The 24,031-nt window shown below is 45.8% G+C and overlaps 1 protein-coding gene across 1 annotated transcript in view; it reads left to right on the plus strand.

The window, feature by feature from the left end:
- The window catches only part of PIGH (phosphatidylinositol glycan anchor biosynthesis class H), a 137,780-nt gene that overhangs the window by 8,098 nt on the left and 105,651 nt on the right, over nucleotides 1-24,031 (plus strand). The window contains exons 2-3 of the mRNA XM_069638988.1: nucleotides 11,889-12,098; nucleotides 12,845-12,928. Of these exons, the coding sequence (XP_069495089.1) occupies nucleotides 11,889-12,098; nucleotides 12,845-12,928 (294 nt within the window). The remainder of the gene's footprint in view (nucleotides 1-11,888; nucleotides 12,099-12,844; nucleotides 12,929-24,031) is intronic.

The following is a 24,031-nucleotide window of genomic DNA, read 5'->3' on the forward strand; positions in this document are numbered from 1 at the left end:
ACTCACTGAATACTGGTCCAAGATTTGTGAAGCGTTGGATGCTATGGTGGGGTAGTCTGTAATGTGGGATCAAACTGTGTGTATATTGGGCTGTACGTGCAAAATGAATCTCTGCAGCGTAAACTTGTGAATATGGGACTCCTACTGGCCAAGCGTGCCATCCTGATGGGGGGGAAGCCCCCCACGCTGGAGGACTGGTTACAGGACATTGCATGGGCGAATGATTAGGAGGAGATATACTCCGGCCTACTCCCCAATACCAATAGACCAAAAGACATATGGGGAGGCTTCCGCCAGTACCTAATTGATAGAACTGACACTGCCAGCAGTGAAGAAGCACAATGGGAGCCTACTGTATGATTTCTGAGATAGGTATATTATGAGCTACCTGTATTAGTGTGAACCATTTTGTTGATGCTTACTGTTACTACTGTGCAATTTAAATAAAAGTTTAAAAAGAAAAAAAGTGTGAAAAAGTGATATATTAATGTCCACAGTGTCCTAAATATTGAAGTCACCTGAGGGTGTAGGAAGGGTCTGTGTGCCATCCCAAAAGGGCTTCTACTTACGTAACTGAATTGAAGGAGTGTTTTTTTGAAGTGTATTTAAGTGCTGCATATTGCTCCCTTCTAAAGAAGGCTTATTTTAAAACTGACACTTACATTATTAAATCATTTTAATCAAGAAACCTTGAGTATAAGTGTTATTTGAACACTTGTCACTGTGTATCTCTGTTACAACCCTAGAGCTCACATTGACCCCTCTTGAGATAAGCCTGGCTGCTCAGTCACTCTACCAACTTGTGTAGTACAGGCCTATACCACAGGTTGGGTTACCTATTGCCAAGTGCACAAGGCTGGTCTAGTCTCCCACAGACTTACTACATCCAATCTTGCCCAACAGTGTCAGACACATTCTAAGATTCTATGTAACTAGATATAGTTATGAGTATGATTTATGATATGGACACAAACTAAAAGTGTATATCTGAAGTCCGTGTGTTGACAATAAATTAAAACACGATTTAAAAGCACACAATGTGCCCATGTTTCTTTACATTTTCCTCTAATAGTTCACAAAACGATATGGTTGATTTGCCTCGTAGGAACGCTCTATACAGCTCCATATTTGAAATCAAGATAATACCCCAAAAATATTGCACGGGAGGTTAATAGCACAGCAATCCCAACTACTACCTCTAGCACCATTCAAAAAGTGGAAGTGTACAGATTTGGTACAAGTGACACACTCAAGTTGTATGAATTAAATATTGGAATTGTTACTGAACAAGCCTATGGAGAAGTAAATATACCTGATGTAAGGAAACAGTCAGTATAATATTAAAGCTGAATACAACCGTAGTACTGCAGAAGCCCTAGTTTGTAGCCCTTTCATACATAATGACTTTGCCTTGGCCTTGGGTGATTTTACACTGCTCTCTTCTCAGCTGGGTAATTCCCGACAGAAAGGTACCTTGTTTCGGTTCATAGGGACCCACATGGTGAGCGGTGGTGACTGACTTGAACCAGAATTTGGTAAAGGTGTCAAGACCACTGGAGAAGCAGCGCCCCACTCAAGTCAATACCAGAGCTCTGCACAGTTCCTGTTAAAGAGCTTCCTCTTCAACAACATCATCTGTACCCGTCTCGCATCTCACTTTGCATCACACAGACCATCCACTAACATTTCTACAAACTGCATGGGAACCTCCACTGCCTTGGAAGCAGGAATTGCTCATGTATTTGGATGCAGCAGATGCCATGGACTTTGTGGACTCTGGGAAGCGCTCTGTGCAACTTCACAGCCTAGAATCAGAGGGGCAGTGGCTATTCGAGAGACTACCCCCAGTCTTGGTAGGGCTGGATGAAGATTTAAATGTGTTTGGGGCTATGGCTTGCTTAGAAAAATACTTCACCCTAAACATCAATGTGGTTCAAGAGCAGGACATATATCTTACACTTTTACCCGCTGGAGGCCGAACCATTTAAACAGTATGTTCCCCACCCTATGCCGTGTCCAGGACCTGTGACTTTTGCCCACTTCCTTACCAAGGTGATGTGCTTCCAGGTCATGGTCCGTCTATATAACCAACACAACCAGGAAAGGCACTGCATGTATGAACCTCTTTCTGCACCAAGTAATTGACTTAACTAAGTTTATGAAGCAAAACTGCCTGTGGGCTGAAGAAGTGTCCTGCTCAGTTGCCACTAAGTGATGGAAGGAGATGTCTGTGCATGGACTATACCTAAGGTGCCCAGCTAGGAAGAAAGGCAGAGTGCTTCAGATGTGGTTTTCTAGATTATATGTAGAGTGCAAGGAACTGTCCAGCTACTGCTATATGTGCCATGCATTTTGCAAGCATGGACATTTCACCAGGGTATGTAAGGCAATCGACTGGACCAAAATAGGAACCAAGTCTTTAGCACAGGAACAAGGGCCGCTTCGGATGGAGGTATGGTTATGACTGTAAACTTCCATTACTGAATACTCTTCACCACTTCAGACGTCACATCACAGGTGTGCAAGTCTTAATCTTTGATAAGGTGTCACCATACACATCATTGAAAAGGACCTGTATGATTCGGCATTCAATTATATCGTTGGGGATCTCAACAGACCAGCTCGGGCTGATACTCTGGATACAAGGGCAGAGAGATGGGGTACACACTCCCATGGTTAAGAACGTATACAGCATGGAGTACATTTTGCATGGCATGCCTCCTGGGATGGAAGCACCAAGTTGCTATCAATGTCCAATTGGATGCAGATACAAACATAACATATCAGAGCTGCTGAGTCAGGTTGGAAGGGGCTCGTGTATATAGCCTTCTCCATGGCTACCATCAAATACTGCTGCACTAGGAATCGAGGGAATACACCACCACTGTCACCTTTAATGTCATGTAGCAATTTTGCTGCACGGCCTTTGGTTTGGCTTCGGCCTCGGCCTCATCGGCCTTCCAAAAGGTAAGGCCAAAGGTCTTGGTTGTGGTGCTATTCCGTGATAATATCATGGTGTACTCTGGCAAAGCGAATGAGCACAAGGAGATGTGTAGGTTGCTAACAATATTAAAAGGTAGTGGCATACAATATTAAAAGGTAGTGACATAATCCTGGCGAAGCAAAAGTGCAAGTTATTTCAAAAGAGGTTAATGCCCTATGAAACACAATTTCCACAGGGGGAATTAGACACAAGTAGATTCTCATCCAAGCAATTGACCAGGCCCTCAAGCCAGAGGACTATAATCAGCTGCACTCTTTTATAGAGCTCTGTGAATAACGCGTCATGTGTGATCCACCATTTGCCACTGAGCCTCTTGTGTCCTTCCTGCAAGAAAGGGTGAGGTTTGTTCGAGGGATGTCCAGGAAGGCAATTTCTGTCTTAACAAAATGGCAAACAGCGTCCGCACAAGCACTCTCAATACCAAATGCCCTAGTGGCATTACTATGGATGTTCCCTCCTATATACTGGGAACTTTCTTGTCCCAGATGGAAAAAGGGAAGGACAGAACGTGGCATAATGTGACCCTCAATAGCCCACTCCATCTAGAATGCCTCCAAGGAACTCTCATATAAACCACTAAAATGCTCTGATTTGCCCAAGTTTCAATCTTTTCACCATGGCCTAAATTGTGACATAAATTAATAATTTCTTGGGATCTTCTTGGGATCCATGTTAGCCTATCAGCAAACTTTGGATGGTATTTTGAAGAGTTTGTGTAAAACATGAACTCCCTTTTCTGCTTGTTTTCACACAACCCTTATGCATTCCTGTGCTTGGGGGCTTTCACCCCATAATGCTATGATGTATATGTTTTATAAAACGCATGTATACCACATGTGGTTGTTGGCTCTGACTGAGCTATCTGAGAACTGGACCAAGGTTCTACGGCCACTGCACACTATTTAGGGAAGAGTCGTGTCTTCACTCACAGATCTAGGAAACTATTTCCAGAAGGACACTACCTGGACCATGAATTAAATGTTCTCTCTTTTTCCCCTCCCGTTTCCCTATCCTGACTCGGTAACATCATGGTATCTGTTGGGGATATTTATGCAGCAACCATCGATACAGGAAATACTTTCCCTCCGCAATCAAAAGCGCCACATCAACATTCCCATGATGTGATTCACGCTACCCCTGTCTGACTCAAATCGAGCAACGTCGATCCCTCCCCCTGTGCCACAGATAAGCCAAGAACCAGGCTGTTGTACAGAAAGAATATATATTTATTAAAGAATAGGAAAATTAATATTGAACAAGCCACCTCACTCCGTGGCCCACATTTTTTTTCTTTTCTTTTTCTTATACACAAATGGGAAACATTAGTTGGTTCGGGATACAGATCAGTTTTTAACCCCACAACAGGTACAGTCAAAACACGTCGTCTGAGGTTCACTTAACATGTAGCACCTTGAAACTCTATGGTATAGGGAATTTAATAAAATGCAACACTTTTCTACATGTAAAACAATGTACCATATGCAGCGCTCTTCATCCTCTCTCTGCGTGCATGTCAAAAGTAGCAAAAACTAGCAATGTGACAGTGCAACAGACTTTGAAACAACAACACATTTATCACATAGAACTTTTCTTCCTTTGCCCCTATGCCACATAGAATATCTTTCTCAGCAGTCACTGTCTCACTCCATGGAGAGACTGAGCCTTTCAATTAGGGACTTCACTTTATTTAATTTAGCAAGACACCTCTGCCCCAGCAACAAAACAAAAAACCTTAACATTCAGTGTACATTTATCACCCCTCTGCTTTAAGGTCAAGTCTGAGGAATGGTGAACAATTGGGAATTTCGATTATAGACATGGACACCCCTTCCCTTGAGGGAGATTTGGGGTTTGGAAGGTAATTGGGAATAACCACTCACTTTAAATGACCATATTTCTTATTCACACTGGGAGCAGATTTGTTAATTTAGAACTTCAACAAAACCACCCTGTGTTATTTAGCTATAGGTGAATTAATTGAATTATTATTTGTATTAAATACTACGGGTCTACTTCAATACCCCCACCCATTAATTTAGGGGTGGTATTCAATCACACAAATCCCCACACGTGGTTCAGTTAGACACATTACCTACATAGAATGTCTCTGGGGCTGGCGCTCAGGAAAGACATCAGCATTTCCAGACCCTCTCTTGGGGAAAGCAGGAATCTGGTCCGGCACATCAGTCATGTATAGCCACCAGCATTCATTCCTCTATTCGGCTCTTTCTAAAGATCCCAGCATCTGTCTCTGTTTCCGTGGTTTCCTTCAGCACTCATCAGCAATTCCACCCCAGGTAGTTTGAGGCAGTCTTCCAGGCAAGGTTGAATTCTGCAACCCTCTTTCGGTATTCACCCAGATGATTTTAGGCAGCCCCCCTTTCCATTGTGCGACACCTTTTTAACCTCAAAACTACACCTCAAAAATATTAACATTGGCAGGTGCTATCTTTTTGACCCAGAACTTTGTTTGGATCCCCTATGGTCCTCTCCGCCCCAGCCTCTGTCTGGGGATAGGCTCCTGGAGTTAGGAAACTGAATCCACCTGTACAAGAGGGAGGAGCGTCCTCTGACGGGCCCATGGGATCAGAGCTCACCCTCGAGAGAGCTGCACCATGAGGTGGATGGGGTGCGGGATTCTCTTACTCCAACACCAATCAAGAAGGAAAAACTCAATGGTTTGGCAAAGGGAAGTCCGTTTAATGACAAGTACAAAAAACGGGGAAACATTAGGAAATCATCAGTGATGCGATCGCCTGTCTCGCTTCAACTCCCAAATTCTTTATTCAGACAGCAATAGTTATAGCAAGTTCTCGTCATCATTGACGTGTAATACTCAAAAGTTTGTCATGCAATTCTATTGGTTAAGAAGATAACTTAAGTATAGGTACTATATCTGTATATGGTAACGGAGTGTGAGGATTGGATAACTCTTATCGGGTGGGCGTCTAAGCCCATCCCTCTACGTCACCCATGCTAGATGTCACAATAAGTACAACGTCTCATTGGTTCTACTAGCTATAGGACCCTAGATTATTTGGTCCATTGTGATTGGGTGTTACACCCCTAGGCATAAATCTCCACTTTAATTAGCAGCATGCAGAATGGTCACCCAGATGCATTATGCCCCAAAATTCACCCTGCCTCCCTTCCATCAATCAGTAATTTAGGGCTATGTGTCAATTAGTTGGCAAAGGATGGCCTCGAAACTGTATCTTCTTATCAGGAAAAGTTATGGCACCCTCTGGTTTTGGGTGACATCAGACATTGGTACCTCTCAGCGCTTGGCTGGTCACGTGTCGGTACACTGTGAAGCTGCTTCATTTTCTTTCTATTTGCGTATTTGATTCTCCTTTCAGCCTTGCCACCTGCCTGGGCCTCCTTATCTGGACCTTCACAGGGCTGGCTGCTATGCTCTTGAGTTTCGGTTCTCCGAAGTTGCCGCTCTCCTCCCTTCCGTGGGTGACCTCAAATTCCCAGGCATGAGCTATTCTTGCTAAGTTTCGATTCCGCTCTTTCGTCTGGCTTTGTGCTGGTATACGAATCCTGGCCTATTTGACCACTATCCTCCTGGGCTTAATTCTGTTTTTGTATAGAGTGGCTTTGCACTTATATAATGTGCTTTATTGAGGTAGATTATATAGTTGGCGCTTGCCGTTCTATTCTTCTACTAAGCATAGCTAGCAGTACTGTTTCCTTAGCTTCTTGCGTTCTAAGCCTATTTACAGGCATTAGCCAGTTGCATATTTTCCCTCCTGCTTATGGTTATGTTTCTTTATATTTCAACATTGTTTCCCTTTTAAGTCCATTACATCACTATCCCTTACATTTTGTCTTTGCGTGTCATCTTTCGATTGTCATTTTGTTCTTCTGAATGTCTGTCCGGGCCCTTGTGTCATCACCATTCGCCTTCAATTAAGGCCCTTTGGGTCTCTTTGGGGACAGTTTGTAAGTAGTCTTCATTTCGTGTCAGCTGTTGGTACGGTTGTCTCAATGGGTACTGTACTGCCCATGGTTGTCTGGTTATTGGCACTTCAACAGGCATTACTCTTCTGATGGGCACTGGGCAGAGCCCTAATGCTGCTCTCTGTTGGTTTATTTGTTCTTCATACGTCACATATCTCGTTGAGTATCTTCCTGGTATTTCAAAATGGGTGGCTGGAGTGCAGGCCATATCTGGGACCTACTCTACACACCCACTGGGTTTTATATTTTACCCATGTCAATTTTTGCACTGGAAAAGTCCTACATGGCAACCTTTATTTTACACCGAAATCTAACCATATATATATTTATGGGTTCCTCTCATCATGTTGCATTTGACAAACTCTGTCCCATTTCGGCACAAGGTTACATGTCCAAATGACAATTATTTGCAATTTACTCAGGAATTATAGCAGTTGTCGACCTGACATATTCTAGGTTGACATCTAATCTATTTTATTTTATTGGATATTTGTAAAGGTGCTCGTACAACAAATGGTGTTTCAAGGTGCCACAAGACAAAACAAGGTGGGGGAGACAAGGGAGAAAGATAACAATAATGGTCCTAGTAGGCCTTGTGACATTCAGATCGTGCAAGTGCAGTAACAAGAAGTGCGAGGGAGAGGGGTGGGGGAAGTGCCAGAATGCGTGAATGCAAAGTGCTAGGGTGGGAAGGGAAATGCAGTGTAGAGAGGAGAGAGTGTAATTGGGTGGGGGTGGAGGAGAAGGGGGGAGGGTAACGGGGACTAGGCAAGTGTTCAAGAGGAGGGCAAGTGCCAAGGAATTGAAGGGGATGAGGATCCACATTCTAAGTGCGAGGAGGGTGGGGGGGTTGAGTAGTGGTTTGACCCAAGCTGCTTTGATAGATGTCGGGATAGAGCTGGAGGCAAAAGAGGCATTTATGAATTTGGAGATGATCCATGAGAGTTGGTCCACACTGAGCTTAACGATATAAGCAGGGTAAGTGTCACCTTTGCAATTCGAAGGTTTGAGGTGAAAGGTTATATTTTGGATGCCAGAGGAGGTGACTGGAGTGAAGAGGATGGCGTGGCTCCTGGTTGGTGGGGCAGAGGGGGATCTTTATCGGCCTGCAGGGTCTTCTTTAGAGTGGTTTTGTCTCTTTCTTAGTTTACAGGTTTTGTCAGCGAGGGCCGATTCAGATAACTGTACACCAAGCTTTGTCTTTGGGAAAGCTAAGGGTGTGGGGAGCCGGGGATTTGAGTTCTTTGAGAATTTTGAACAGTTCTCTGGAGTTGGAGCTAGCTTTAGAGATCCTGGTGTTTTAGATGTTAGATTTGGTTGAGATTATAGCAGCTTTATAGGTATTAGCGGAGGAGGTCTAAGCATCTTTGAGTGCTGTTGTTGTTTTTTTTTTCTTTTCTCCAGTGGTGATCAAGGGCACGTTATTGTTTGCGAAGGGTAAGTAGATATTCAGAGAAGCATTTGTTGTTGGTGGAATTTTTAGGAAATGTGGTTTTCAGTGGTGCCTGTCGGTCAAGTATGTGTATGAGTTGTAAGAGGTGACGATGCCTTGGTGGTTGTAACATTCAGAGAGGGAGGAAAGGAAGGTAGAGATAGTGGCCTCTAGCTGTTCCTTGGTCAGTTTGCAAGTGTGTTGGGGGATTATGTGGAGACGGTTGATGTCTTTGCAGGCAGCAGTGGAGAGTTATGTAGGATACTGAATAGGACAAGGGAGTGATCCATCCAGGGAAGGGGGAGAAGAGGGGTCAATAGCTGTGATTGAGATGCTAGTGTTCAGATTCAGGATCCAGTCAAGAACGCGACCTTTGGAATGGGTAGGAATCATGACAGATTGGATGAGAATGATCTCATAAAGGGTGGACTTGGAGTCCAAGGGGTCATTGAAGCCTAAGAGTCACGGAGTATGATGGGTTTGATTTGATTTGGTCGCTTCTGCCTTTGTCGCAATGCTTGGAGCGGTCCAAGTGAAAAAAGATGGCCACTGGGTCTGTGTCATCCACCATTCAATTTAGGGTATTTCCAAATACTTTATATTGTTTTACTGTTTCTAGTGGTCCTGACAAAGTGAAACATTTTCCAAGGATTGGAACCAACGTTAAAGGTTAGCTGCAGCTGCCTGACTTGATAATTTATAATTCAGCATTTATATAGCGCTACGAACCCTCGGGTATCTGAGCGCTGCTTATTACCCACGGTGTGTGGTGCTCATTTATCGACCTCGGAAGGATGAAAGGCTGAGTTTGGCCCCGCCGGTATTCAAACCTGTGTTAGCAGGCTCTGCACGGATGTCAAAGCGAGTGCTCTACTCGCTGTGCCACTTGACCGGCTACAGTTGATGTTTATCCACTGCATACTGAGCTTGCCGAATTCCTCGCAACCCTACCCCTCCTTCCCTTTCTGATGCAGCCAGTGGCCTGTTGTGTCCAGGCCTCTGGGCATGCGGACCAATGCTGGGGGCACCCAGCACACACATTGGCCCGAACAGTTACTCGCTGGATCACGGTCATGCGGGCCAGCCCAAGGACTGGCTGGGGGAACCCAGCTGACATCTTAGTTGGAGGGATCACCATGTCATCCGTGGACACACGGATTTACACCAGTTGTGGTCACACGACTGGACCATGGCCTGGAAGCACTTGGGCCACCATAGTCTGAGTTGCCCGGCAGGGACACCGGCACACAGCTGCAGGGTTGCCCAGCCGGGGGCTGTGCTAGACGTTGGGAATATTTGGGACAGCGTTGCCCAACGGGGGTACTGTCCTGTTGGAGGGCCCTGCAGGGCAGGCTCTCTACCCGCTATGCAGCACCAGCATCGCACTGCAAAGAACGACACAGCAGACAGGAGTCAGTTGATCTGGACTGATGAGCGGGATCCCCTCATCCTTTCTATTGATCTGGTCACTGACATGAGCACGAGCCCTTCACAGGGGCTCCTTGTCCTTAAAGGGACACAACACCACATGGCCTTCTCTCGTTATGTTGATGGGTCTGTTGTGGTAAATGCTTTCCCTGCTGAGGCTGACGCTCCTGCCCTGTGTTGGAGAAACCAAACTGACTCATCAATTTTGGGTGATGACAAAACGAGACTGCTTTATTCATTGACTTGCAAGGCAAGAAAACAACTTCCTAAGTCTACTAGGTACTACTCCCTCTAACTTGACCCACCCTCAGTATGCCTCCTCTTTATAGGTCACTAGTCACTTGCCTGCTTGGAAACCAAAGAACATTCAAAGCATCACGCGTCACTCAGCCTTCCGACTGATGCATCCTGCCCATACAGCCCATAGTCCTTTTACAGTGTTCACTAAAGGTTGCTGCATCATATTAATTCCTGCGATTCCCAACGAGGAACATAGGCACCCGTCCCACAATGACAACTTCTGCTCCTTTTATGAGCAGTCTGAGCCATCATTTGTGCAAAAACAATCTTGACTCTTGATTCCTGCTGAACAGCACTTTTTCGGCAAGGCTATCTGCGCATGGTCAAACTTACAGGAAGCAAGCACAGGCAAATCCAAATCTTTAATATATCATTGTCCGCTGAAAAATAAATATTAAGAATGCTTTGCTAACGTGATGTGGCTGGGGTGGTGGCCATTAATTACATTTTTAATTTGGCAAATTTTTCTGGAGTTTATTTATTTGTATTCACTTTTTGTCCCACACGTGTCTGCCCCTGAAGAGTTCAGCTCTCGGCAAGCCCTTCAGTTGAGTCCACGTTTTACCCTGTCCGGGATATCGGAGACCCCTGGATTCCTGGTGAGTTGTTTGGCTATAACCTCTGTCCCTGTTACTCCTTTCTCGGGATACCATGCTGTTGAGCACGGATTGATGGAGAGCATTTCTCACGCTCTGAAACACTTGTGTATGAGCACGATAGAAATAAAATATCAATATCAATAAGGCAAGAAAGGCATCAATCCCTAGAAATGACTGATCTTCTATTGGTATGAATTGCCCATGTTTCCACTTGACTTGGCAGCACCCACATATTCGTATACTCTAAGGTTCTTGTTCCGGTAGAGTGGGGGAACCTTAAAGCCAAGCTGTTGGGGTTGGTGGTAATATTAATTAGTTGGTCTGATTGTGGCACACTTTTTAAAATGCCTTTCGCAAAGCTTTTACACCCTGGTGAGTATAATTATCATTACAGGAAATTTATATTTTTGTTGGTGAAATTAATGAATTGCTTAAGTGATGGATAGGAAGCTTTAAATCAATGAATTGCTTAAACCAGAAAGTGATGCATAGGAAGCTTTAAATCAATCACATCTTCTTAGATTGCCTCTAGACAACTTCCCATTTCATTGGCCCTGTATGCTTTGCAGAGCCGTCCAGCCCAGACAGCTAAAATATATCCTTTTTGCATGGAACCGGCTCAACCCAGACATTTTGACATCGTAGGACATTATCTGTGATGCGTAGCTTGGGGCTCACGTCAGTGCATAGCTGTTACACTTCAGGTGACTCAATGAAACGATCAAAATGTGACTGATGGAAAGTTTTAATTATTATAACCGCTGGTAATTCCTCTGGGCAGCTTTCCATTCCATCACAACCTACTATGAGTAGGTTTTTGCTCTGCGCCGGCACATCCTTCCTCCTAATTTTTATGTAATTTTTGTGCTATTATCGCAAAAGTGTTATTATTTTGCCTGCTTGTCAAGCAGGCGATTAGATGTTCATGCAACAAAACTATTAAAACATGCTCTGACCGAGAATAAATTACGTTAATCTTGAGGAATGTCATCTTGGTACAATTGTCGAGTAATTTGTATAAAAAGTATTCAGAAAGTTTGTTTCACAATATTTTCATATTTTCATGTAATTGGCTCTCTCAGAAATGCAGCTGGACAGCTTCCTGGCCATTCTTTTTTGTTTTTTTTGTTAACTGGTTTATTTTTCTTTATTATTCCAGAACAACATGGTGCTCTCATCGGCAATATTTATCACGCTGCTTGGGCTACTTTTCTATCTGCACTTCGTGAAAATTGATCAGGAGACTCTCTTGGTGATCGGCTCACTTGGAATACAGATGACATCCTTCTATGCCTCGGGCAAGGAGAGCACCACCTTCATTGAAATCAGCAAAGTGAAAGACATTGTTATCAATGAAGCCATCTACATGGTATTTGCTAGACTGTTTTACGTTTTGTCTGAAAGGTGGCATCACCACGAATTTCCAACTGTTGACATGTTGAAAGTATGGCCAGCGATGTATGCAATATCTGACAAAGGGTCAATGTCTGTCAAATGGCTATTCAAAAAGCTAAAACAATTGGCTTTGTCAATATTTGTTTATTAAGGCGTGTGTATTGATGACATAAGTTAGGTTGTTGTATGATGTGAGCAAGTCCATGGTGTGCCATGGAGAGAAGGAACCGGTTTCTGAAAAAATCAGAAGGCGTAACCATAAAGCAAAAAATGCAAAGTTAGTCAGGTTAAAATTTTTCATTTCTGTGAAGTCAAATTGTAATAGCCATAATTTAAATATTCTCTTTTAGAGAATCCATCTATATTAACTGTAATTGTGTGACATTATAAGTAGAGAGTCCTGTGCATTCTACAATGCCTTCCTTCACCCCCAGGAGCAGGGTTAGGAGAGCTTCTTGTGACCAAATGAGTACTATCTGGAACTGAAACAGCTTGTTTTAAACGCTGCTGGGTTTACAGTGGAAAATTGTAGTCTGTTTAATATGATTGTATGTGCATTCTGTGGATGGCCTGGTTGTGTCAAGGGGTTGTCTGTGCTGCTTGCCTTTCTGACACCCCTTTCCTGATTATATTGAGGCCTTTCTAGCTGCAAACATGCTAGACAATGTACAGTAGCCTTGCACCATGTGTAGTACTGATTTTCAGATTTGTTTTCTTCAGCAAAAGGTGATTTACTACCTGTGCATCCTTCTGAGAGATCCTGTGGAGCCCAATGGAGTTTCTGAAGTGGTGCCCGTGTTCCAGGTAAGTCCACTCGAGAGGTTGGCATAGCTGCAGGCTTCTGTCCCAAAGAAATACTGCATCATATTGTATAATACCATGTGTGGTGTCTGCTGCTGTATATCTTACTGCATTGGGTATGAACATTTTAAGGGTCTTCCCCTTATTTATTATTACCCATTGATTTGCTCTAGCTGTAGTTCTTTCTCCTTCCTGGGACAACCTTTCAAGTAGCAACATGAGTTCTCTTTGTGGTTTTTGTTACCATTCATGGTGTATGGCAAAGTAGATTCTCAGATTCAAAGGAGAAAATATCGGGAGCACTCAAAGGGAGCCTTTCCTCAGCTGGCGAAGAGTGGATGAGACGCAATTGATTTCTCACACCACGTGACTGGGTATCACATGGAGGAGGGGAGAGCTGTCCTTCATTTCTTCCTGTTTGTAGACATAACACACCGGTTCCTGGACTCCGTTTTTGAGCAGTTAGGGATTCGGGCTTTCCTTGGACTTATTCCCCCCCCCTCCCTTTCCGCTTTATCACTATTTGTTTTGCTCACACTACCAAAGGAGTAGAAGCTTGCGAAACTGGAGCCATATAACTGGCTACTTTCTAGGACATCCACACGGACTTCTCTTCTGCTTTTTTTTGTATTTATGTTTATTTGAAGGATAAGGATGTCCATTCCCAAAGAGAGTGGCTGTACAAAGATGAGAGAGAGCAAGTGCTGAGCCAGTTTATGAGGGTGTGAACAAAGTGGTACATAGACCAAGGACAAAACAAAAACGGGTGATTTAACAAAGCTAACATTAACCTTACGGTTCAGTGCTTAAAACAAACATACAAAATTACATTAATGCACCACTGGATAGCGTAGTGGTGTCTGTAGGGCAGGTGGGGAGGTAGCTCTACTTCCTCTTTGGCTAGTAGGTGAAGTTTAAGAGGAACTTTGAAGAAATCCACAGTTTTTCTGGCTTAAATTATGGAGCGGGCGCGGAACAGTGTGGTTGAGTGCAGAGGAGGAGCTGACGGAACAGGTTGGCGAGTAGACGGAGATACAGTCAGCGAGGTACTGTGGAGCAAGGCTACGTGGTTGTGCATAAAGAGCCATCCAGCATGGTGTTGGTTGGTTGGTCGGTCGGTAGATGTGGCATAGTATCTGGTTAAGTTGTAGAGTACGGGTAGCGAAGTAGAGAACTTCAGTGGGAGGAATGAGTAGAAGGGAAGCAGGGCCGAGCAATAGTCTAGTTTGCTGAGCCCAAGTGTGGAGATTGGAGTGGCCAAATGTTGAGAAGGTTTTTTTTTAACTTTATTTTTGGTCTTTTAAACAAACATGTACATTACAAGAAAAAGGAAACAAAACTGTGCTGTGTTGTCCCGGTCCCCTGCCCCACATCTTACACCCCCCTCCCTCCACACCCCACCAGAGTGTTTTGGATTCTTGGGCTGGCATGCATGTGTTGCATAGTTCATATGCAGTCGTTGTGGAACAGTGGTGTGACACTGCAGGAGTCTGCACAGTAGCAGTGCGGTGACGATGATAGATAATTAATGTAGGGGACCCCAAATGTCAGGTGGCCTGGCGTACAGGGGCAAAGGTTTAATGAAGCTCACCTCGACGCCGTGGCAGTATGCTACATCCTGTAGCCATCTTTGCATATTGGGGGGTGTCCCCAGTGCTCCAGATAAGATTTTGAGGTGGGAGTATTTTACAAATGATTTTTCAAATTAGAGAGTAAATGCAATTTCAAGAGTAAAAATCAGTTTTCTCCTCTGCAAGAGAGTAAAACGTATGCAACATACACCCAATGCATACATAAAATCAGACCAAAAAGTTGTAGATCAAAGTTGTCTGGCTTGCCTTTAACCATTTTATTACACTTGTGGAAAATATTCTGCCATAAAATAACTTGTAAGTACATGCTACATACACAGCTTCATTTTCAAAATTCTGGACCCTAGAAACTCTGTTAAGAACTACTATAGATCAAGACTAAATGTATTGCTTGCAGTGGGAGTGTGAGTAAGCAAGTGTTAGCATATGATTTACTTACAGGAACTTGCACACAATCTCGGCAACAGTCACAACCTGCTAAGCTACCTTCCCTGCTGTTTGCTGCAGGAAATTAATGTGGACCACCACATTGTGTACCAAGCCAAAAAAATGATTCTGGCAATTACAGTTGGGAAGAAATGCAGACAAGTGCATAAATTGCAGACTGGTCCCAAATCCCTGCTTCAACAGTAAAGTGTGTGATCCTGGACAACACATTTTGCCACTGTGCCTTTTTAGCAAAAATAGAACAAGTGATTTATTGGCAACTAGTTACTACTCAAAAATGCCTGACTGACCCCTGTTCCACTGTTTGAACTATACTATTAATAGTAGTGACCATTTATATAATGCACATGACAAAGGGCCTAACTCATTGAGCGTTTTCCTATGGGGTGTTGCCATTATAAAAGGTTTCTGTGAATTAGGCCCAAAGTGTATATGTCTCTGGCTTACTCCTGGCTGCTTCTTTAATATAAATTCACATGAACTCCGAGTATTAAAAACTCGCCTGTACCTTCTCCCATCTTCTACTTCCATCATAGGTGAGCAGTCTTGATTGCCCGATGGGTTTCTTCCAATATAGTCAAGAATATGCATCTCTGGCATAACACGCATCACAGCCAATTTAGCCCATAATCGCCAATCACATCGGGGGGATTAAAGAGTGCTGGAAGTGGAAAAAGGGAATTACTGGTACTCTGGCTGCATCCAAAAAGGAGGGAGTAGGGTGGCCGGAGAGATTGGGCGGGTAGGCAAGGGGGGAGAGGACGGGACAGGACCAGGATCACAAACCGTGCCTGAACTGTGAAGCAGGGATTTTAATCCACTCTGCAAATTTGCCCACATAACTTCCAAGCTTGGTACAAATAGTTTGGATTTCAAGGCCAACAGTAATGATGTTTTATAGAGTTTACTTTAAAAAAAATAAATAAAAAAAAATTGCATCATAACGCAACATGACATATAAATCCTTACAGCGACGTGTTAAGCGAAAAGAATATCATAGTGGCTTTAATGTTCACACCCTGAATGGTATACTACAAGTCCCAGAATGCAAGATCATGTCAACCTGAAAAATCTAGTTAACCCCACAGTACTTTCAGTGATTTAAGACCTGTAATAAAATAATTTGTATAATAAACTCAGATATGGAGATTCTTTGCAACAAACCACCAGCTCATTTTTATTCATGACGTTGAAAACATTTGATTAGTGACTTAAAGCAACTTATTTTTTTTGCATGTCAAGCTAGTAACCATCATGGATATATAAAGCGCCCATTTAATGATGTGCTAATATGAACACACAGTTAAAATGAGCAACCCAAAGCGCTCAGAGATCTGCAAGTTAACTGGTGCTTTGTGAGCTCTTTTTAGTTGGAAATGTACCATCATGCATATGAAAGGCTCTCGTCACTGATAAAAGAAATGTGTTTGCAACCTGAGCACTTAACGACCTGCAGAGCCGTGTGTCTGCCTAGTGAGATGTGGTAAACTGGCAGTGCTTGAATGTCGGCCTGAGCCGATTCTGGAACTGGCTTGGGAGAAAGAAAAAGCATCCAAACGCAGGTGAGATGGCAGCAGCAACAGGGCAGGATGCTCACCTGGCTGGTGTCTCCTGGCGTCACCACCTCTGTGGGTTTGTGGCCTCCTGTCTCAGCTGCAAGGCCAAGGCTATTCTACCTCCTGAAAGTATGCAGCTTTACTGTGGAGTGAAGAACACTTGCACAGGAAATGTCTTGCGGAGGGGAGGTGGCGAGGGCGAGCCCTGGATACATGTCTCAGAGAGAGACTTGGAAGGGAAGGGGCAATCGGGGCAGGGCAATGCACTTACTATGCCACATGCTGCCGGCCCAAGGTGTGGAGAATGCGTTCACAACTTGACACAGCATGATTGGTAGTGAGCCTGGCTTCACCTTGTACTTTAAGTTTAAGGCTTCCCTTCCCAGTGATTGTCCAGACTGCTATTCACTGTGTATACTGCTATTTAATGTTTGCCTCCACGTCCCTTGCTTACTCTGGCCAATCAAATAAATAAAGGCCTCCTCCTCAAGCCCTTGAGCAAGCAAGACATTATTGATCCATAAATGCCCTCCCCACAGACGTTTACTGTTCTTATGAAATGGGTGGATTTGTTTTTGTTTTTCTAGTTTCACTCCTCTCATGCGGAGCTCCTGGCCCCCATGGGATTCTTCCCAGAAGTCGGGGACGGCAGCAAAACCTTCACTGGAGATAGTCCCTTGAGGACACCCATGGTCTGTATTTCATTTTTTGGGGCTTGTTCCATAAACTCCAAGACCCAGCACAGTGCAGTAACCTTTCACTGGTGCAGATCCAAGACACCTTTTGCAATCTAGGGCCATCTAGTGGAGGAAAGTATGTTTTTTAATGAAATTAAATACAGCCTAAAGGGTACGCAGTAGAAAATGAAATGCTCCGTAATGGCCATAATTACATGCGTAAAAAGGCACAATACACACCTTATCTGGAGGGCTGGGTGTCCCTCTACCCGAGGCAATGGCCACCCTTCGTCTCGCCAGTACTAGCAGAAGTCCAGCCAGTCTCCTCGACGTGGGTTGCAGGTCCCTAGTGCATCCCAACATTGTCACTGTGGGGCAACGTTTGAGTTGTTCTCCTATTATTGCAGAGGCTGTGTTCAGCACCTCGCCCCAGAATCGCCTGACTGGCGGACAGTCCCAGGCCAGGTGGAGAAAGTCTGCAGCGGTTGTGCCGCATCTCTTGCAGGCCACCGATATGGTTGGGTGGTGCCGATGGAGTCTGGCTGGCGTATGGTACGCCTGGTGGAGAAAATTGAAGTGAATACGTTTATATCGTGAGTTTAGAGACACCTTCTGTGTCTGCCACAGTATATATGACCAGTCATCTTCATTTATTATGTCTGCAAGTGTCTTTTCCCCATCTCAGTTTGGAGGTCACCGGCTGGTGTGTGGTAGTCAATGGGTCTCTGTATATTGTTGAAATCAGTCTACCCGCTCCTTGTGCCTGGATCACTCCGTGTAGAAGCTGCCATGTGGGTGGTTGGGCGGGAAATGTCAGCAACAGAGACCCGAGTGTGTGTCCGAGTCTGAAGTAAACAAATATGTCCAGGGGGGAATCTGCGCCTCGTTCCCCGGCCTTTTGGAGTGTCATGAAGTGTCCCTCCACAAACCAGTCGTTTAGGGTGACGATGTTTAGTTTGTCTGCCAACAAGAGGTATACTTTCTCGGTTGTGAGTGGCATTCCCAGAATTTCGCTGGAAGGAGGGGAGAAAATCTGACAGTAGTGATGTTTTTGTGTGCAATCTTTCACCAGATTTCGTAGGTGGTCAGCACCACGTTTAGGGTCTTTGGCGGTACCTGGAGTTCCCCAATGATGGTCGCGCGCAGAAGGTTGGGAATCACCAGGGCCCTTCCAATCTGAACATGTGGACGGACGAATTGGGTGGTGTACCAGTGACTCAGGAATTGAGCCTGGGCTGCCCAATAGTAGCGCTCAGTCGGGAAGTGCAAGGCCGCCTTTCGCAATAGGTTGGATAAGAGTTGTGTAGGCAATTCTCGCAGGTGTGCCCACCCAGATTAATTCGAGAATCGTGCTACGTAGATGTTGGAAAAAACCTTGTAACTGTAACAGTTTGGGCAATATGACCATCTTGACAATTGAGATTCGACCCCATAATGTGAGTGGCAGGCGTTTCCACCTTGATATTTTCTCACTGAGCATTGCCATCACCTTTCCGTAGTTATCGCAGAATAGGTCGTCATAGTTCCTGGACATCATAATTCCTAGGTACCTGACCCCTGATATTTCCCATTTAAAGTTGAAGTCATCGTCAAATTCTACCGTACTCGGGGTTAGTGGGAATACTACTGATTTTGTGTGATTGATTTTTAAACCGGAAAGGGTGCCGAATTTAAGGACTTCTCTCATTACTGGGTTTAGATTGGTCGCCGGATCACTGAACTGGAGGGCCAGTGTAGAGGGATAGAATCAATTTGTGGGGCCCAATGATGAGGCCTTTATCCATGAATTTGGATCTAAGATTAGCTCCCAGGGGTTCCATCGTGAGTGTGAACAATAGGGCCGATAAGGGGCAGCCCTGCCTGGTTCCTCTTTTTAATTTAATGGGTTCAGATTTCGTGGTCCCCAGTGTGATGCTAGTTAAGGGGTGTTTGTAAAGTAGCGAGGTTAAGTTTAGGAAGTACCTCCCGAGGCCCAGGTTTTGTAGTACTGATAAAAGATACGCCCATTCGACGGAGTCGAAAGCCTTCTCCACATCGAGAAGGACAGCAATTGCCTGTGCTGCAGAGTCTAGTGCCTCAATAATGCCAAAGAGTCGGCGAATGCTGAATGTTGTGTTACGTCCTGGTATGAAACCAGCTTGGTCAGCCAACACCAGCCCAAGCATTAGGGGGAGTAGCCGGTTAGTCAGGATCTTGTTATCTATGTTGATCAATGAGATCGGCCTATATGAGGCGCGTTTTTCGGGGGGTTTCCCGGGTTTGTGGAGAAGTATAAAGTTGGCTTTACGAAGCATAGGGGGCAGGCACCTGTCTGGGCCCGGCGATTTAGACCCCGACAAGTCTTTTATGGCAGCCAAGTTTTCTTCTATTGTGATTGGTTTGTTTAGGGGCTCTCTCAGGTCTCCTGCCACCCAATAAAGCTCTGTATTGTCCAGGTATTCCTGGAGCTTCTCTGGGTTATTCGAGGTTTTGGAGCTATATAGATCTTGATAGAATGCACTGAATGTTTCTACTATCTCTCGCTCCCTGTAGACTAGTTTCCCACTTGGGTCGCGGACACAATCGACCTGCGGCGGTCGCCTGTCCGCTGCTAGCAGTTTTGCTAACAGAGAGCCGGGCTTCTGGCCCTCGCCGTATTGTCGCACCTGATGGCCTCAGGCCAGGAAACGGATCGCCATGCCTGGCGTTTCGTGCGGTTGTCTGTCGGGATGCATTCTAGGGTAACTGGGAAGTGGTCGGAGAGAGTCCGGGGGAGAATCTGGCACTCGCCCCATTGCAGATTTCCTGTCCTGTACACTAGCAGGTAGCCCAGGCGTGAGCTAGTCCCATGAACCCGGAGTGAACGTATATTCCCAGGATTCTTTGTGAGTGAGTCTCCATACGTCCTATAAAATCGTTGGTCTTGTAGATTTTGAGCACTTGGAGGCTTGCTCTTGGTGGCTGTAGTAGTGTATGTATGTGATTTGTCCCATGTGGGGTCCAGTGTGGTGTTCAGGTCACCGCCCCAGATGATCGTGGCACTGTCAACCCCTGTGAGATGTTGCATCACCCAATCGAATGAGTTAGCGTTGTCGATGTTTGGGCCATATGTGTTTATCAGGACCAGACTTGATGTCTTCTAGTAGCCCACGTACCAGTAATGCTCTGCCTTCCGTATCTCGTGATACGGATACCAACCTGAATTTCGTGTTCCTGCTGATCAGAATAGCTACTCCTCTGGCATAAGAAGAGAAGGAGGAGTAGTATCTGTGACATCCCCCCCAGGGGGACCCAACAGCTCCCGGAGGACAGAAGAAGGTGAGTTTCTTGTACGACATCTATGTTGTGCTGCTTAAGTGTGAAAACGTTTGTGTTTTCAGTTGGGTTGTTCCACGTTGCTAGCTTGAATGGTCAATGATCGTAACTTGTTTTAACTGATTATTTTGGGACCGACTCAGATATTGTGTTGTAGGAGTGTGCATGCCTTTTTCCGTGTGTTAAGGTACTATTGGGGGTGGGTGGTGGGTGGATGGTGGTGACTGGGATCATGTTGGGCGCAGTCTCTGGAACTGTTGAACATTTCCTTCCATATCACTCCCGGGCAACCCCCAACTCGCCCGTTCCATGTACCCACCCTTTAAACCAAAAACTGTGAAACAGTGCTGTGCTTGGGGTGCTAGAGTCCAGCCAAGCTCGCCGGCCCCTTTGCAAGAATATGTTTAGACATGACTGTGGGTGATGTTGAGTTATAGTTTAGATAGCAGGAAGTAAGAGTGGGCCGGTGTTCTTCTTCACCGGTAGGTGATGTTCATTGTGCTTATGTTATAGGGTATATTTTGTGAAGCGTTGGTTCCCCACGTACCTTGGAGTCTCAGGTCAGGTCTCTACTGCCTCTGTTGACCTCGTCTGGTCTCGGATTGTTGCGAGTGGGTTGGCAGCCGATTTCATCTAGGTAGCTGCTGACCGCCTCAGGGGAATTGAAGAATTGTGTTTTGCCTGCATGTTGTACGCGTAGTTTGGCTGGGAATAGCATAGAATATTGAATTTGGTTATCTCTGAGGAGTCTGTTTACTCCTGTGAAGGTCCTGCACGAGGATTGAACTGCTTGCGAGAAATCGGGCAATATCTGTATCTTGTCGCCGTGGTAGTAAAGCTCTCGTTTCTCCCTGGAGAGTCGGCGGATCGTGTCCCGATCCTTGTAGTTAAGTAACTTTGCGATAATAGGGCATCGGGGGCACCCGGGACAGGGCGGACTGCAGGTATACAGTGTGCTCTTTCTGTCGCAAAAAACTGGGATAGAGCGGCTTCCCACTAAAGTTGGGTTCCCCATCTCCTCACCTTGCGCCTCTATCAGAGGACTGGATTAGGTTGGGCCAAAGATGTTCAGCTCATGCGGTGGCAGCTGCTGCTCAATGCGTGGTCCAGGCGGTGGAGTGCTCAGGCTCTTACGGGCCCACCTGCTGTGGTAGGCCGGATCTCATTTTGTCAATTCGCTGTTGCCGAATGGGGTGCGTGGCAGGCTGCTGACTGATTTGTGCTCCTTGGCCTTCTCCGTAGAGGTACGTGGTTGCCTGATCCCCTTGTCAGGGAGCCTGGAGTTGGGCCGGGTGCGTGTGCTCCGCTCCTCCCGCTGTTGGAATCTCAGGTGAGGGGAGTGGGCGCCAGCTGTCCAGGGGCCTTGGATCTCCTCGTGTGTCACGCCACAGCTGTAACGTGCCGCCCCTGCTCAGAATCGTTCAGCGAGGGAGGCAGCCCCCGGGCTCCAATCGCTGCCAAGAGTTCAGGGTTCAGTGGGCGCGATGGTCAGCCCGGTCCCACTGTCGTTGGTTGTTTTGGACGCCAGGCGAGGTCTACCCCTTGTTTCCTTCTCTGGTGCTGGTGGGCCGCTAGCGTCTGCCTGAGGGCTCTGGGTCGGGAGGTCGTTTGGTGGTGGCGCGGAGTTCCCGGCACTTATCGCTGATCTGGTCGTAGGTATAATCGCCCCAGAGTTGTCCGGTGGCCCTGAAGCTTCAGCCGTGTGGGCTCCGGTACCTGTCTTCTGCAGTGTGTAGGTTGCTGGTGATGGTGCTTTTTTGGGAGCCGGGAAGGTTGAGGTCGCCGGACTAGTGGCAGTTCTCTGGGCCTCGGCTGGAGGTCTTGTATCGGCGGTCTTGGCCGGCTCCTCTCCAGTAGGTGGTACGCTTCTTGAGGTGAACAGTCAAGGCTGCTGGTGATCGTGGCAGTGCCTCTCCTGCGCCTGCCACCTTCTCGCCTGGATGTAGTGGGGGTTGTTGCTGTGGCGCCGGCCTCCTGTTGTGCTGGGGTAATATCGATTGGGCCAGGGTCCAGAGCGGATAGCTCTCGTTCCGCACCGGTGGTGTTCCTGGGTTGTGCGCTGTGGAGACCAAGTGGCAGGGTGAAGTTCGGCGCCGCCGAACGGTCTACGCTCATCTCGCGGAGTTGCGCTGCTTGATTCCCGTAGTGTGGGGCTTGAGGCTTCAATACGCCCCCACCGGAGGAGTCACAGCATTGTTACCACGAAGAATGTGCGGGTCCAATATCGTTTTAGCCTCAGCAGGATTAGCCTATTGTATGCAGGATTTCAGGAGCTCGGCTAGCGCCCTCAGAATGTTGAGAAGGTTAATACAAACAGCAGATTCAGTGGCAGTGATGAATTGTTGCAGTTAGAGGTTGCTTTGAAAGAGAAACTCCCCCTCCCAAGGTTGCATTCTTCGATCGAGGGAGCAAGGTCAGGTGGGAAGGTGATAATGGGGGTGAGTGAGGCAGAGTGGAGGGATGGTGTTGGAAGCCAGGATAAAGTTAGAATTTATTTTCAAAGAGTCATGATGCAGCGTGGGGGCGATCCACTGATGGATTGAAGTGAGACAGTTGGTAGTTGGTTCTCAGAAGCCTAGGGTAAAAGGGGGGGTGAAGGAAACGTTTTTTAGTGTCGTCAGCAAAGGATGAGAACCTTACCTACAGAAGAAATCTATAAAGGGCAGAAGTCTAAGGATCAAACGTTTGGGGATGCTGACAGTATAGGGGTGAGCTAAGAGGATTGTGAGTTCCAGGAGAGAGCTATCTTTCGGGTAGGAGTTGATCCAGGTGAGGGCAGATTTGTGAAACCTAACCTCATGGTGAGGTAGGGGGAGAAAGGAGTGGTCAACAGTTTTGAAAGTGGTAGAGAGGTTCAAAAGAATGATTGTAGCCTGGTGAGCATCTGAACGAAAGTTACATGGCATAAGTGCGGCCTCAGTGGAGTGCTTACTACAGAAGCCATATCGTAGTTCGCTCCAAGGCGGTTATCCCCAGGGTACTTACTGTTTTGGTTGAAGACCACTTAAGGACCTTTTTGAATAATCGGGTAGGTGGGAAACAGGCCATAGTTCACTGGGACATTTGGGTCAGCAGACAGTTTCTTCAAAAATGATGGGACAGTTGCAGATTTGAAGGAGACAAGGAAGAGTTTAGCTGAGATACAGCGGGGTGTGGTAAGTCAGAAATAGAAGTCAGACAAGAGGGACATATTGGAACAGTGTGCTGTATTAAAGAAACCTACTCTAAGCCCTAATCATATGATGAAGACCCTACTCTATAAAACAACAAACGGGTGTTTGTTAGGATGTACCAGAATCCATCCTGTCCTCTGTCAAAACCTACATTAACCTAACATCTGCCGTACCACTATGCAAAGAAAGGAAGAAAAGAGAATCCAAGCCTTAACTTATGATCGGGTTACTCCCCTTTGTTAACCTAGTGGGGGCTTGTTTTCTGACCCCCTTGCCTACCCCCAAGAGTTCTTATGGTTTCTTCCAGCTTTCGGCTTCGTAGAACAGTTCCAACAAAAATATTCTCAGCTTGCCTTAACGTTAAAAC

Source organism: Ambystoma mexicanum, chromosome 14, assembly GCF_040938575.1.
Source record: "Ambystoma mexicanum isolate Mex_15411 chromosome 14, UKY_AmexF1_1, whole genome shotgun sequence".
Classification (NCBI taxonomy): Eukaryota; Metazoa; Chordata; class Amphibia; order Caudata; family Ambystomatidae; genus Ambystoma; species Ambystoma mexicanum.